The sequence below is a fragment of the Hakea prostrata genome, chromosome 11 (assembly GCF_041222555.1).
Source record: "Hakea prostrata isolate BN-2017 chromosome 11, UWA_Hpros_2, whole genome shotgun sequence".
Classification (NCBI taxonomy): domain Eukaryota; kingdom Viridiplantae; phylum Streptophyta; class Magnoliopsida; order Proteales; family Proteaceae; genus Hakea; species Hakea prostrata.
In genome coordinates, this window is record NC_142610.1 from 18,555,741 (window position 1) to 18,572,729 (window position 16,989).

The 16,989-nt window shown below is 38.8% G+C and overlaps 1 protein-coding gene across 1 annotated transcript; it reads right to left on the minus strand.

The window, feature by feature from the left end:
• Positions 1–306: 306 nt before the first annotated feature.
• Positions 307–10,820, minus strand: LOC149000571 (uncharacterized). The gene is made up of 4 exons (XM_089139054.1): positions 10,738–10,820; positions 5,052–5,206; positions 1,874–1,975; positions 307–790 (listed from the first exon to the last, which is right to left on the minus strand). Exons 1-4 carry the CDS (start codon positions 10,786–10,788, stop codon positions 685–687), a joined length of 414 nt encoding a protein of 137 aa, XP_088995180.1. The 5' UTR covers positions 10,789–10,820; the 3' UTR covers positions 307–684.
• Between the last annotated feature and the right edge of the window lie 6,169 nt (positions 10,821–16,989).

The following is a 16,989-nucleotide window of genomic DNA, read 5'->3' on the forward strand; positions in this document are numbered from 1 at the left end:
AAAGTGATATAGATGAAATAGTCTATAAATCCATGGGATGGTTTTTTATTTTTTTATTATTTATAAATAAACCATTGCGGTTTGCAATTCCTTTTAGTGGAGAGGTCATGTTTTCAATCTTGCCTATTGACAAATTATGTAATAACCCCATTTCCAATATATGAAAAATTATCTATTACTAAAAAAAATTTTGATAAAAAAACAAGAGTCAGCTATGTATATTGTTTCCTTGATCCATGGTCAACGGCATAGCGATTCCCTCCCCCCCCCCCCACACACACAGAAATGCGAGCTTCTCTAAAAGGCCCCTCACCACCCAAAGTAAGGATAAAAATTACTGCAAGTATCTATTAAGAATATTTAACAGAAGACATACATTTTTAAATGAGGAAGAAAGTTGGTCCCTTAACTTGGTCTTCTCTTCTCTGGTTTTTCCCATCCTTTCCTATTGCAATGAATACTATTACACAACAAAAGGAACCTACACTGAAAATCTGAGAAAAATTTGATGAAAGCACTAGAAGAAAAGAAAAAGACAGAATGAATGCTGTTAAGGATTTGAGTGCATACACTGGCGATGGAATAGTGTTCACACCCTTTCCTTGATAACCAATCAACTCAAAATCTTGCAGACACCTTGCTTATGTTTGGTTAGGCTTGGGATGGTTGAAAACAAATTGACCTTTAGACATTCTCTAAATTCCACAAGGAGTCCACTGGGGGTAGCTGATACTCATCAGGTTTTAGTGACAAAGCAAAATCTGGCAATGGTGGTACTGTCTCCACAACCCTGCAACCAGGAAAGCTTTTAAGTTACTAAATACATAGCCACCCTAAATATACATCCACACATCAGCATCTCCAGTCAAGTAATTGCAGCACAACTTACTGAATATTGTGTTTACTGGAATTATCTTTTCTATAGTATGTATAATATTTAAGGTACATTCTCACATGCATTAATTCATGTAGGTGTATATGTTGTCTGAAGATTTAACTCTTCCTTGTCTTCCCTTCTCCCCCACTCCAACCCCAAAGCCCTGTCGATGGCTTTTCCCTTATTAGATTTCAGACAGAGAAATCTAGTTTGGATTTGACACAATTTTGATTTACATAAATAGTTAATTGCCAAATCCTACCTGAAGCAAAGCCATCACCTAGTCCTGTAACTAGGATGTGTGGCTTGTTCCTGTTACATCCTGTTAGGAAGAGCAGAATAAAATAAAATTAATGTTAGTGGATATGTCAGTTGCAAAATGGGACAGTCACTAAAGAAAAGTGACAAAGAAACCAAGGTCAACTAACAAAGATGCAGATGTCCTCAAAGAAGTTGCACAAGCTGGTCCATTGACTGCAAGAACTGTTTAGCATAACCAACTTTACCTTTCCGGGTGTGTACAGCAAAGTAACCCCATAAAGACACAAGTGGATGGCAATCCAGGGCCTCATATTTGTCTAGGGCCCTCAGAAAAATGAATAATGGAAGATGGTGCTGTTTGGCACAGAAGTAGAGAAATAGACCAGTTCTTGGAGAAGGAAAAGAAATGGCAAAGGGAAATCCAAGGGTATGAGCATGTGAGAGAACTCATATATTTAATTGGACGAAATTGAAGAATATTTTAGATTAGAGAGAGTTTTGCTGCTGCAGAACTGCAGATTGTTTTTCTATTTTGATAGAATGGTTAATATGTCTATTTTTACTCCCTAATCTCTCAAGGAAAAATCATAAGCTGATGTTCATAGAACCCTAGTACTACTAAGTGAAGCTGTTCCTGTTTTTACTTCCCCCCCCCCCCCCCCCAAAACCCCCAAAAAAAGAAAAAAGAAGCTGTTCATGTTGCCAATGAAAAGGCTTAGGCTAGAGGAGACTTACTTTTCATTACTGTGCAGGTCCCAGTTGACTTGCACCTTGCTAGAAGTATCCTTGGGGATTTTCTCAGAAAGATACTTCATTGCTCCCCAAAGAGGTGGACTCCTGCACCATGATCCTGGTTAGAACTTAGAAGAGTCAAAGCAAATAGCAAGACTAGAAATGAACCACCCAAATGTGATAAACTGTGACAAATTTCTGGTCTCTTAACATTATCAGAGTCTTATTCAAATGACCTAAATAGAGTCCCAGCTAACAGATACCATCATAACAAGGAAGAACAACCCCATGCAAATAAAGAGATGAGGACCGTTTACTAGCATGATTTTAGCAGAGGAGTCTATTTAAGTAATTGAATTAAGTTCTGAAATCTCACATGTAATTAATCCAAAAAAAAAGACCTGTCTATCTACCAATAAGAATTTCTATTCTCTCCGCCAGCTATGAGCTCAAACGGAGGACCTTTGAGAAAAATATTATTCTAACCAAGCAGTGCAAATATAATTAGGGATTAGTTGAAACTTTCTTGCTATTTAAGAATCAGATGACATGTATCAAGGGCTATGATGGAAGAGTGCTAGTAAGGGGAAAAAACTATATAGAAGACAGCTAAGATAAGGAAAAGAAAAGTAGAGATTTGTATAAGGTGAGGTGCATCAACTGAGATGATGGAAGAGTGTTTGTAAAGGATGAAGACACTGTAAATAGATAGGATGAGTATATAGGTGACCTACGAAGGGGAAAACACTACATAGAAGACAGCTAGGATAAGGAAAAGAAGTGTAGAGATTTGTATTAGGTGAGGTGCATCAATGGTTATGATGGAAGAGTGTTAGTAAAAGATGAAGACACTGTGAAGGATGAGATCAGTATATAGGTGACCTACTAAATGGTGGTTGGTCAAGCAGGAACGAGATAGATGATAACATGATGCAATGAGACACCCCACATCAGAGATTAGTACAGAAGATTAATAAGGAGGAAGTAAAATGAAATTCCAGTAGAACTCTAGAAAACTCTAAAAGGTTGTGGGGTTTCTTGGTTAACCGATTTGTTTAATAAGCTTATGGGCATAAGGAAGCTGCCAAATGAATGGAGGAGAGGCAGTTAAGGGGTGTCATATTGAGAAGCTATGTGCAGCAGATATGAGGATATTAAGATAGACATATCAGAAAATCTAGTAGGGCTAAAGTAGGGAATGAGCATACTGGAGCTGACTTTGGAACTACCTCAATCAATGAAAAGTTCCAAAAAAGTCACCTGAAGTGTTATGGCCATGTTCAACAAAGGCCTGGGCCTAGGGACTCCTAAGTAAGGAAGATATCTTCCCAAATTAAGGAGTTCTAAAAGAACAACGGGTGGGCCTAAATGACAAGAGAAGCAAGGAAGGACATTCATAATCAAGGTCTAGTACATAGTCTGGCCTTAGGGCCTATTGGAGGGCAAAGATCCACTCAGCAGACTCCATTTATCTGAGGTTCCTAACTTACTGACTTGTGCCTATTTCCTTTTACTCTCATCTTGTATCTTTTTTCTTTCGTGTATTTTTCAGTTGTCCACTTCCCATCTTCCCTCCCATCCTTATTTTCACCATCAGTGTTCCTGTTTTTAGGTGTGGATCTCACTTGTCACTACCTTGTTTTGTTGGATCCATGTAGATAAATTCATTATATTTGGGATAAGGCTGAGTTTTTGTTGTTGTTGTAGTATTTGAGATATCAGATTTTGAATGATATCCCCTTTAGGAAATTAATTGGGGATCAACTCTAACATTGATATGATTCTGGATGTGTTGGACGAAATGGTTCAACGGCATTTTGGAAGGCTGTTTGCACAAAAGTGAATTTTAATGATTCTTTCTGTAATCAACTTGAACTGTGCTAATCTGCTATTTGTTGTTTTCAAGGACATCAAAATTTAGCTTCTCAGTCCTAAAGCTTCAGAGTTTAGAATTTTGTTGGTCTCAGGAAAGGCTTAAGTTTACTTCTCATCTTACCCTTTCTAAGTCCGGAATCTGAATGTTTTAAAAAAATATTTTTCAAAACAACCAAATGTGGAAAATACTTAGTGACAAAGCAGCCTATTAAAAAAAATCTCCTCAAGCCACATTAAATATTAATTATCTAGCGACAACTATATCATACGTGTATCTCAGGGATAAAACTTTCTGTTTTCAATTCTAGCTGCCGCCAGAAGAGTAGGCTGATTTATGTCAATAGAAAATTCTGAAGCTTCCACAATTCTTTACTACAGACTCTGATACTTTCACATGATTACAAGTTCAAGAACCCAGCCACAAGGTTTTCTAATAGGCAGGAAATAATAATAAATTATTTAGGACAAACAAATCTGCAATCAGGACAAGGCCTACATGAATTCTATATAAGTTACAAAAAATAAGTGAATAACAATGGAAGATTTACTAGAGCATTGTATTAAATTAATTAGTTACACTAAACATTTCCCTACCAAACATGGCTAAGACTTCCTTCAATGGTTATTTTTAAGAATCAAATAAATTTCAATAGGCTTCATTGCCTAGGGTGTCAATCTGCAGCTAATTATATGCAGATCACATCGAGGATGAAGCATCACAGGGAATTATATGAAAAGTTACACATATAATCAATTTAGATTACACCAGCAGATGGCCTTAAAAGTTAAATGAGTTGGTCGGAACCATTTATGGGGTGTTGTCACATCATCCCTCATGATCCTAGGAAACAACACAGTATTCAATAATTGGATGAAAAGGGAATTTCCATCTGGAGTAACATTTAATTGAGCACAAAATAGAAGAAGCATCCCATTTAGAAGTACAAAGTATACGCTCTGCAACAAGCTGATAGGTGCTTGTTGGAAAACTATTCTCTTGTCAAATAAAATGGCCAAAATAGAACCACTGAAGAATAATCATTCATAATTTCTATTCAAGCGTTTACTAAAACTGAATTAAACTAAGCTTCACCCTACTACAGCTCTGCGGCATTAATCCTGTTCTGGTTTTCAGAACCAGGATTTGTGCTTATATTTTCTTTTTCTTTTTGAATTTTAAGACATTCTTAATTGTCTGTCTAATACTTCCTTATCAGAGAAAGATGATAATCTAGCAAAATTACACATAGTGGATCACAAAGCGAGGCAAAGCGAAACATGCACATTGAAAGATCTCAGTGACTACCTTGATAAAGGAGGAGCCATATTGAAGGCTTCACAGACATTCTTGCTTTCTTTGAGAAGCTCCTCTGCAGCTTGCAGAGCAGCAACGGCAATCCCATGAGATTTCTCTGTGTTCCCCTCATCAAGTATCAAACCATGAAAATAATATGAGGCAGCCTGGAAAATTACACCTATATGAATTAGAAATGCAACATCCAGGAATCAAATGATGGTGAATTCCTTACTAACATAACTGCTTATAAGTAGACCCTAAATAAAAAGGAGCAGAGACAGCAGGCAGAAATCTTGGGGCACGCTTAAAAAAAGTTTCTTACGGTGCAAAAATAAGATAAAGAAAAAGCAAAGCCCAAACATGCATCAACTCAGAAGTTAGTGACAGATTGCAAGGAGAAAGCTTTTAACTGGTCTATAATATGTCTGTAATTAGTAGAATCCAACTTTTTCATCATACGTGTATATGTATTACCCGATTTTTATGAGGAAGAGAAAATATTGGATAAATTGAAAAGCCTACCACAAGGCATTTACAGCAATGATTTGTTTAAACGTGAGCAAGATTTGGGTAAGATTTAAACTTAGATGTAAACCCATTTTCCCCAAATGTTTCGAGCCTTCTGGAGCTCTAAATGGTACTGACATAGAGTTTGAGGAACAGTTGACTAGGTTGTACACTTGTACTTGACTACTAGTCACATTTGTACACATACATTTGTACTAGCAAACATTGACTTTGCGTAACATTAAAAGGTTTTTCTTCATTCCTGATGCATATTTAAATTGTTTTCATTGAATTTTGTGCATTTTAATACCATATTAGGTGCAGGGGAGACTATGTTTGAGGCTGGAAATAGTTCTGTTAGAAAACAAGCATTAAATAATCAAAACAGAAGCTGAACTTGAACAAAGAAAAGAGAGAAGAAGAAGAAGAGAAGAGAGATGAAGAACTAGTAAAAGAGGCTTGTGATTCTTGCTTAAGAGTCTAGAATCATAAAGCCCTTTTATTTATAGCTTCTAATGAATCTAATACAACTTGAGAGACAAGTAATTGTCCTCTAGAAAAAAGGAAACAAAAAATTACAGCTTTAGTAACTTCCTAGCTCCTAAAATAGAAAGTTATGAAAATAGAAACCACCACCAAAATAGAAACTATGCTTTTTAGAAACTACCAAAACTTATGTAGAAAGACTCCTACATTAGAAATAGAAAGTAGAGTAGCATCACTAACATCATACAAACAGATTTTACTGTTCATGCGAACAGTAAAAATCATACTTTATTGTTCACGTGAACAGTACCGTGAACAGTAAATATCATACTTTACTGTTCACGTGAACAGTACCGTGAACAATAAATATTTCAAAGTGCATATACTTCAACACTCCCCCTCAAGCTGGAGTGTACACAAAGAAAACTTCAGCTTGCATAATAAGAATAAACTTGAAAGGTAGCACCAATCTTGAATCGTGTAGCAATAGTAGACGTCGATAAACACTAAAAAACTTCACCAAGAAGATAATCAACACCACCTTAAAAAAACTTTAATTATTCATGTCCAAAGAACCATCCAATAGTGAGAACAATCGACGATGTTGAAGATGAACAAAGTCCACAAGTATAGCAGGATCAAAGACACTATCCACATAACGCCGATAGTAGGGAGCAATTTCCACACTAAATCTTCAAAATTGTAACTTCAAAGTCCATATAAATGCTTCATAAGAAGGCAAGTTGTAGGTAGGCAAAAGGCATTATCCACGTATGCCGGTAGTAGGGAGAAATATTCACGCTAAATCTTCAAAATTGCAACTCCAATGTCCATATAAATGCTTCACAAGAAGGCAAGTAACATGTAAAGTATGGGTAGGTAAAAGGCAATATTGATTACTATGGACCAAGTAGGTAGGTAAAAGACAGTATAGGTTACTGTGGACCAAGTAGGTAAGGTAGTATGGGTTACTACGGACCAAGTAGGTAGGTAAAAGACAATATGAGTTACTGTGGACCAAGTAGGTAAGATAAAAGACAGTATGGGTTACTGTGGACCAAGTAGGTAAGGTAAAAGACAGTATGGGTTACTGTGGACTAAGTAGGTAAGGTAAAAGACAATATGAGTTACTGTGGACCAAGTAGGTAAGGTAAAAGACCAAGTAGGTAAGGTTATGTGGACCATGTGGACCAAGTAGGTAAGGTAAAAGGCAAGGTTCTTGTGGACCAAGTAGGTAAGGTAGTATGAGTTACTTGTGGACCAAATAGATAAAGTAAAAGATAAGTATGGGTTACTGCGGACCAAGTAGGTAAGGTAAAAGACAATATGGGTTACTGTGGACCAAGTAGGTAAGGTAGGTAAGGTAAAAGACAGTATGGGTTACTGCGGACCAAGTAGGTAAGGTAAAAGACAGTATGAGTTATTGCGGACCAAGTAGGTAAGGTAGTATGGGTTACTACGGACCAAGTAGTTAGGTAAAGGACAATATAGGTAAAGGACAATATAGGTAAAGACATGTAATGATATCGTTGTAGAATGCCATAAGTTGAGGATAAAGATCTTCACAAATAATATCCATTAGCACATCTTGAGTAGATATAGAATAAGGTACCATTCTCCCCCTCATGTGTAGAATTGCACATGGACAATTAATGATGACCAGTGACAAGCATCTTAAAGTATGAATACAAAAGAAACCTAAGAAGGAAAAGTAGCAGCCACAGAGTAGTGTATTATTCACCAATAAAGTTGATCAAGTAGCAGAAAATCGTCTCACAGGACAAAGTCTTGTGCACTAAGGGGGAAAAATTTTTTTTTGGACCACCGCTAACCCTTAGGTAGGAGCAAATTAGATTCAGGAAAAAAAAATATATTGAATCAGCTTGGAATCTCAAAATTGCAATAGTCGTTGCAGCAATCCACTTGGAAGAAGTGCAATAACAATTGCTGTAGTAGCAGATAATATCAGATCTCGGACCATAGCAGCAAACTTCTGCTAGATTTGAAACTCTAACAGATCTCGATATGAAGGAAAAATAGTCCTCTAGGTCTTTGTAGAAGTATTAGATAAAAAGAAGGCTAAACTTGATTATGAAATAAACAATGGAAGAAGTAGTAAAGCAAGAAGGTAGTAGTAGAATTTTTCAGAAGAGAGAAATTCAATGAAACAGGGGTACTAGTATACGACTTGCAACTAAACTTATAGCACAAACAATGGAAGACAATACTTAGGTCTTGCAATCCGAATTATGGGCATATCTTTGCAAGAATCAAGAGGAATCCCAAGACATCAGTATAGTGCAAATTGAACTTCAAATTTGCACAAAAAAAAAAGAAAAGGGGATTTGAAACTCCAGAAAAAAGGGGTAGTACAGCCTCAGTTGAATCAAATAGGTAGACATATCCCCAGAAAGCTTAGGCCCTTTTTGTAGTATTAATACATTGATACTTGGTGCTTCAAAAGTTAAAGAAGAAGGACAGCCATGCACAATTACTGCAGCGAAGGTTGGGGCTGCCTTAGATAAGAAAAAGGAAAAGAAAAAAAGAAGAAGAAAAAAAACTGGGCAGCCAAGAGAGAGAAAACGGTCCCCTAAGTTGATTAAACTTGCTCTGATGCCATGTTAGAAAACAAGCATTAAATAATCAAAACAGCAGCTGAACTTGAACAAAGAAAAGAGAGAAGAAGAAGAAGAAGAGAAGAGAGATGAAGAACTAGTAGAAGAGGCTTGTGATTCTTGCTTAAGAGTCTAGAATCATAAAGCCCTTTTATTTATAGCTTCTAATGAATCTAATACAACTTGAGAGACAAGTAATTGTCCTCTAGAACAAAGGAAACAAAAAATTACAGCTTTAGTAACTTCCTAGCTCCTAAAATAGAAAGTTATGAAAATAGAAACCACCACCAAAATAGAAACTATGCTTTTTAGAAACTACCAAAACTTATGTAGAAAGACTCCTACATTAGAAATAGAAAGTAGAGTAGCATCACTAACATCATACAAACAGATTTTACTGTTCACGCGAACAGTAAAAATCATACTTTACTGTTCACGTGAACAGTACCGTGAACAGTAAATATTTCAAAGTGCATATACTTCAACAAGTTCTATGCAAAAGCAGCTAAGGGTCCATACATTATAACACTCCTCATATCCTGCAGTGGTGGGAGCTTCTGTACGGGTATGCTTTTCTGTAGAGTTGACCATATTTAAGAAAGTACAAAGCAGTATGCAGTGATGTAGATCATGATCCCACATGTTTCGGTGGAACAAGCCCCAAAACCAGCCTGCTAAGGTTTTGGGATGCTACTGTTGTGAAAGGCAGCCTGGTCCGATGATGTAGCAAGTTTTAGTTGGTCCAATGGAGCATAAATTAAGTTAGTACACCTCCAAATAGAAGCATGGATGAAGAACCCCCCCCCCCCCCCCAAAAAAAAAAAAAAAAAAAAGAGAAGACCAAACCCTGTTCATGTTACTATTCTTTTCTTTTTTTGGGGGGGTAAAGTTCATGTTACAATTCACATGAACAGTGTCATAGCCCCATATTTGACTTAAGCACAAATCTTCTTAGAATACTATTTGGTGTCTATTTTAGTAGTTTCTATGTTAGTTATTTATGCATGTGCTGAATTATAATGCCTGGTAGTTTCTAATTCTAGTTAGTTCCTATATTCAAAAGATTCTATCGTCACTAGTTACTAGGTTAATAACTTCTACTTTCAGTCTAGGAAGTTTGCAAAGCTTTATCTAAGCAATAAATTGGCCCTTTCATTGCAATAGAAGATAAGACTTTGGCGAAATTGAATTATGCTCTAGTAGCCTTAGTTGTGGAGTAAACTCCATGTTAGCAGCTGAGATAGCTGTGGGTGAGAGACCCAAGGCTGAGATAGCCCATTCCCTAACCCCAGTTCTTCTATCTATCTTTATACTACATTCCCTTCTTCTTCTTCTTATCCTTTTATGTTCTTTTTTCATATGTAAAAAGACACAAATAAGAAGCCAAAAAAAAAAACAAAAATTCCAGTTATCATACTTTTGTATTCATTATTGTCTTGATCCAAGTTGCAACAGATCTCAACTGGAGAGACTGGTTTCTCCAGTTCAAGGTTGACTTATGCATTAACAATATACACTACCAACCTAATATATGAAACCAAATCACCATTTTGACTGTTCTTTTCCTTTTTAGAATCTAAAGGGTCTAACATATTTGGAAATGCTTAATGAGGCCTAAAATTCTTTTGTCATGGCCAAACAAAATGCTCTTCTGAAACATGCAGTGTTCGGCTGAATTCTGGTCAAAACCGAAATCTCAAATTTTTAAACCAGTCATTCACATAATTATTTCAAATTCTTGCATCAAACCATCCCTATAATATAATCTTTTGTTTCACCAAGAAACCATGATTTCTTTATTGATAAATTCTGAAAACTAAGAGCTCAAGCCCCCGCACTCTACCCTAATTTCTCAGGACCAAGACCTTAATCATCTCCCAGCCCCCACAAATAGACAGAAGAATAAAATCCAAAACCATTAGAAAGAGATGTCAATCAACAAAACCTAAACAAATGGTCACAAATCCAAAAAGAAAAAGTAGGCTAACAGATGTCAAAGAACATTACAGATGCCAGTGGTTTATAGGGATTGACAGAGAGAAAGGGAGAACAAAACACTACAATAAAAACAGGAACTAATAGTATACCTTTGCTTCAATGTACTTCCACTTGACAAAAAGCTTGTGCTTTCCCCCCATCCATTGGCTAATGGAAGGTTCATAATGTTGACTTGGGCCTACAAGAAAACAAAAAGAGCAATGCAATAAGTTTTCCGTGTCTATAATTCTATCTCAATTTACAACTGTGTGGCAACATTACATTGCCAATTAGGTTTAAATAATTAAATTGGGACAGAGCTCAGGTTAGAACCAAACTAAAAAGGAATATAGTTGGCAAAGGACAACATAGACCAAAGAAAACCCAGAAGACCAAAAAAGTTGCTAGATTTTGTACATGTTAATTTTGTTAGTTCTAGAAGGCAGAATGGCAAAAAATCTTTCATAGGTCCTAAGAAACACCAATTCCAGGACCATTATTACAAATATGTTAACAGCTTACCATCAAACCTCGTTACTAGGGCTTTCATAGTTGAACTCTCAAGTTTCTGACCCATCAATTCCCATCAATTCAAAAAACTAAGGAACACTTCAACCTGTCCAACTTTTCCACACTCAAACCATATGGATAGCAAACTGATTTTGATTCCCATCATATATCCATGATCAGAGTAACAGAAACTACAGTCAATAAAAACTAGGTGAAAGCAGATCCAAAAATCATGAACCCAGATGAACTGCTCTACATTGAATTAGTCATTCTTGATTCATTGTTGTTCATGTGATGCTAAGCATCCCAGGTTCCTTCATTACCTACCCTGCACCTTGCACACCTTCTTGATGTTGCCTTACATCTGGGTCCCTTTGAGTACCATGAGTGGTCTTAAAAGTTCATTTTTAGGTTTTATGTTCATTATCTCCTGTAAAAAATAGGCCCTGGGTAAGAATGGTTTTCAATTTCCTATCTTCTTTTCTTTTCATGTATGATCCTGCCAAAAACCTTCACATCTTCCTTTTGGCCATTTTAATGCTTTTTTATGCTTCATAATTGTTTTTCATGGGATATCCTCCAAGAACGCTCTGCAACCTCAACCAAGACATAAAGACCAAGAACAAGCAGAGAAACTTATTCTTATCTCACCTAGTGGCCAGTATCCTATGACCTTGCCATAAAACATCACCTTGTCCTGCATCAACTTTTCCCTCAACTTTTCCCTCTTTCCTTAAATTCTGATATGAATGAGATAAGCACATGCACTGGTCAATCATTCTCAGGATTTCAATAACATACATTCCTGTTGATGTATACATTTAAGCTGCCCTTCCCTAACAGTTCGAGCTTTTAGGTGAAATGGTAGCTAACATGGTATCTGATGCGTCCAAAATCTGCTCATCCCTTAGATCTCCTGAGAATGACCTACAAAAATGAACGTCAGATGTGGCCCGACCGCTGGGATCGGGTGTCCACCTCCGAAGGCTAAGTCAGTTGATGAACTTAATCACAAACGGCTCTGTTGGGTCACAGAGCTAAGGAATGAATAACGAGAATACGATTCAGATTGTATGTATCTGTGTGTGTTCGTCCCTCCTCTACCTTGTGGGTAGGTGATGTCTTATATAGAATGTACCTTCGAATCTCCTTCGTTGGATGTATTTGAGCCTTCTTCGGATAGTCGTTGGATCTTAACAGATAGATCCGTTGAGTGATAGATCTTTACTAGGTTGGACTAGTAGATGACTCCTTTGATAATATGATCGTTATATGGTAGTTATCCATATAATAGCGATGAGTGACAGCCGCCAAATACTGCTAGCCGTCTTTAGGTTGATTAGCCTATTCCGATCGTATCGGATTAGGGTGTGCTTGTGACTGAGTTAGTTTTCTTCCTCAGCAAGCTATCTCCTGGACCCGGCTCGCTCGGAAGCGAATCGATTCCTTTCGTCCCGACCGGAGTCGAGGATCGAACCAAGATTGAACCAGGTTTGGTCATATTTTCTCCATATCATGAGCCCCCCAGACCAAGCGTTCGGACGATCCCGAGGGCTTAGTTTTGAACTGGGTATCTTGTCGAACAATATTTTTGCATAATCCTCAACCCATTAAATGTCATATCACATTTAATGCGGCTGTGTCGCTTTTTCCTCGAGCATTGTGAGTATTCTCATTTTTTGTGAGGGTGAAGCCACGTGTCCTCTATAGCCGAAACTATCGTTGCTCACGAAATCAAAACAACAGTTTCTAAACCCCTGTTTTTGATTTGTGAGTTCAAACTTTCGAACTGTCTCCGAATCTCGATCGTTGATGTTGAATTCATCTCGATGGTACACGCCCTCGAACACTCGTGCGGGTGCTTAAAAGCGGTTCGTTGTCTTTGTAGGTTTCATTCTCTTTGTCTGGAATTTTGAAACCTCGTCGTCTTCTTTGCGCCCTCACGATCTTCTCGTTCTCGAGCCTTCTGCCTCAATGATTCAGTAAGTTTACTGACTCCTTTGCAAAGTTTACTTTCGTCTCCAGGTTTCTTTTCTCTTGCTAGAAACCAAAATCAGACTTTTTAGTAATGGAGGGCGGTAGGGTTTCTTCTGAAATTTCTCCTGTACTTAGCGCCGGTAAGGGCGATACTGGTGATGAGGCCCTTGCCTCTGTCCCCTCTGAGCAGTCGGATAGCGACAAGAAAACCCTAACTGCTCTCTAATGTGACTTCGCAGAAGTTAGCCAACAGAGAAAAGCAGAAGAAAAAGCTGAGGCTTCTTCTGCCCTTCTTGAGTCTGGACCATCCATGACTCCGAAGGTGACTGCCGAATCCTCTGGGCAGTCCAAACAACCTACCAGGTCTGCTGATGGTCCTGGTTCTGTTGCTTCCTCCTTTACTGAGGAAAACCTTCCATTAGCCTTCTAACGCTACGACTTTCCTTCCTCGTACCATCTTAGGGCTCCCACTTTTGATGAGAGGGTTGATTCGACCCTTCCGGGTGAATTTTCCCTGTATATAGATACTCTGGAAAGTGGAGTTCGCTTTCCCTTCTTCAATACTTTATTTTCTGCTATTCTGAATCATTGAGACATTTGTCCCGGGATGCTTCTTCCCAATAGCTGGCGTCTCATCGTCGGCTTCTTGGGTTTATGTTTTGAGCTTGGCATCATACCTTCTCTTCCTCTTTTTGTACATTTTCATATTCTTTCTCTTTCCCATCCTCCTGGCTGGGTTGTGCTTTCCAAGCGCAACAAGGTTGAGCTTGACTGGTCGGGCAGCATTCTTGTCAGGGGAACCTGCCCTTCCAATCACAAAGGGTGGCGCAAACGGTATTTTTTCTGCCGAGCGCCTCAATCAGATCTTAACTTCCCGACCACCTGGAAATTGTATACTTCATATTCTGAGGGCAACCGGGTCCCTCAACTATCCAAAGAAGACAGAGCTGCTATCAAGAAGATCAAGTCAAATCCATGGTATCAAGAGATACATGGGCCTGAGATGAAATACAACTCCATTCTCCAATACTGGGGGCTGGCTCAACGTGAGCTTTCTAACTGCCACATTTCACTTTCTTGAATGTACTGCGAATTTTTTCAACTTTCTGACTTTCGTCTTTCTTTGTAGTGCCTCCAAGAATGAATCCAGACAGCCTTCGGGCAAAGGCTGCTAAGGCCGTTGTGACTGCAGAACAACGGTCTCCTCGGGCATTGACTGCAGAATAGGTGGCCTCAGTGCCGGCCCCTAGACCCTTCTTATAAGGGTATTAGAAACTTGAAGCCAGTGGTTGAGGCTTCGGGGAGAGGGAAGAAACCGATGGTGGAAGAGGTCGAACTTCCCTCCCCCGTCCGAACAAAAAGGAAGCACGACTTGGTCGATGCTTTTGCCTCGAAGAAATCCAAGAAGAATAAAGATTCTGAGGAGATCTTCCTCCCCCAATGGTCATTGATGCGGACAGACCGAGTCACACAAGATCCCGAGAAGGCTGCCGAGTGGAGCTCTCTCGGCCTTATGCCTGCCGATCGTCAGGCCTTTGAAACCCTGCAAGACGACGTTCTTGTTCGTCTTTCCACAATGTATTACCTTTCTTGAGCTTTTACTACTTGCTTTGTAATTTTTCCCGGGAGTTTTGATAATTTTCCTGTCTTTCCAGGAATGCTATGTTGAGCTTCTATCAACACATGGAGGCATTGAGCCGAGTTGGTCGTAGCGGCTCTTTGTTGTAAACTTGTGAAGAGAATCTGGCGAAGGCCAATTCTGAGGTGGACCGGCTAAAGAAAGCAGCCGAAGAGTTGAAGGAGAAGCATGATGAGGAGATGAGTTCTTTGAGGAAAGAACTTGACTCGTCGACCAGTTGTCTTTTTGCTGCCGAACGAGAGGCCAAGAAGCAGAAAAATGCTGCTACCGCATTCGGCGAGAGCCTCGAGTTTCAAGCCAAGGTTAACGAACGGCTGAAGAAGATGACAGTTCCTAGCAAGCCCGAACATCTTTCACTAGATCTTCGGAGGGACTGCATTCGGAAATATTTGACAGCGTTCCCTTCAATGACCTGTTGGGCTCCTTCAACCTTCAAGCTTATCGAGAGGGGCAGAATGATGTCTAGAGAAAGATTCTTGAATCCAACCCTTCCTTCGACACAACTCCCTTTCGTAGCGTATGTCATAAGGAAATCTTCGAGAAGCTTGAGCTGCCTTTCCCCGATTGGGTTTTGGGAGAAGAGGATCCTTATCCAGCAGATCCAGATATCGAGAAGTATCTTGCTGATTCGCCGCCTCTTTCCAAAGAAATTGAAAAGCCTACCTCGGACAAAGATTCTTCGGCCGATGATGAGAAGGAACAATAGGAAACCATCTTGTTTTTTTTTGTAAGGGTTGGGCCCCCACGGTCTTCTATAATAAAATAGAAATCTGTCTTCTTTTTCTCGAACTCTTCCAATGATTGCCTTAATACTTTCTCATATCGTACCCAAAGAATTGTCTATTCCTTCTCACAAGAGGAGATAAGTTATCACGTAGATTAACTTGTACCTTAACTGGAGACAACGCTCGGGACATCATGAGAGATGCGTTCGGTCAATTTGATTATTCCGAACCTTTTGTGACACTTGAACTTTATCTCCCAACTGCTCCTCCTTTATGACGAAGCCCAAACGTTTCCTTGTATACGTATACAAGTTGCTCTTCCCAAGGAATTGGAAATACTCTATTATTTGAAGCGCCGTAATCCCCTGACCATTGATCCTGCATTTTTAGGAATTCGAAGCGTTTCTTCCATCCTGTCCCTTGATTAACTTGGGCTTTCAACAATCGCATCACTCCTTGAGGCTATTTAAGTTCCTCAAGGGTGCTTCATCCTTATCTCGCTATCTGCAAGTTATTTCTGTCTGATAGATTTGCAAAGTAATATTTTGTCTTCCTTTGCTGTCTTTGTACTCTTGTCCTCCAACAATATCTTCGATCAGAACCTGAACAAGTAAGTCTTCTGCTCTGTCATTCAGTTTTGTCACGAACTTCTTCTCCCTGAGTAATCTCCACAGTATTCATACTTGGGGTTTACTCATTACGGAAGTTCCTTGATTGATGTTCGTTACTTCATCTGTTCAACAGAAATCTAGGGTTTTTGATAAGCATGCATTTACCATTATTTATTTGATTTAATTCCCCATACTTATTTAATTAAAGAGATCTAATTGAGTATTTTTGTGTATTTTTCAGGAATAAGGAGATTTTGGATATTAGAGATAATATGGAGTAAAGTTGGCAAATATATTAGATATTGGTGGATTTTAAATCATGGCATTCAATCTTGCTGCTCGAGAAATCATGAAAAGTGAGATCTTAGCCAAATTGGAAATAAGTGGAGGTCTAAGGAACAAAATTGGTAATAAATCTGAAAATCGGGTAAACAGACCTACCTTCAGTATTTTGGGCATATCTCTCTCGTATGAGCTTGGATTTCGATGATTCAAGATGCTATGAAACGATATTGAAAATATCTACAACTTTCCAGTTTTGAGTTTTTCCAAATTCCGAAAGAATAAAGGTCAAATCGACGGGTAAAGAGAGGGGATTTATTGTGTGCGGGAGACATAAAAGAGAAGCCAACCACAGAAAAGAGGACGGCGAATGCGGCTCTCATCTCTCTCATTGCTGAAGAAGAAGACCACATCTCTCTCTCTCTCCCTATGTTTCATCTGATTGAGTCCGACTCAAGCGAGTGAGTGAAAGGCGTGGCAACTCGGACTAGAGTTAGGGCAGTTGATAAGGTGACAGTGGCTGGCTGTCGAGCGTGCCCCAACACGCCCTCTTAGTAAGCAGCTTGCAGCGCTTCCCACTATGATTGATTGATGTCTTTCCTTCTTCAGTTTGCTTTC

Coding starts and splice junctions, on each gene's coding strand:
- LOC149000571 (XM_089139054.1), bottom strand. CDS start 10,788: ATGGGGGGAAAGCACAAGCTTTTTGTCAAGTGGAAGTACATTGAAGCA. Junction 1,976..5,051: donor ATGGCTCCTCCTTTATCAAG/GTAGTCACTGAG, acceptor ATCATGGTGCAG/GAGTCCACCTCTTTGGGGAG. Junction 791..1,873: donor GACCTGCACAGTAATGAAAA/GTAAGTCTCCTC, acceptor TCCTGGTTGCAG/GGTTGTGGAGACAGTACCAC.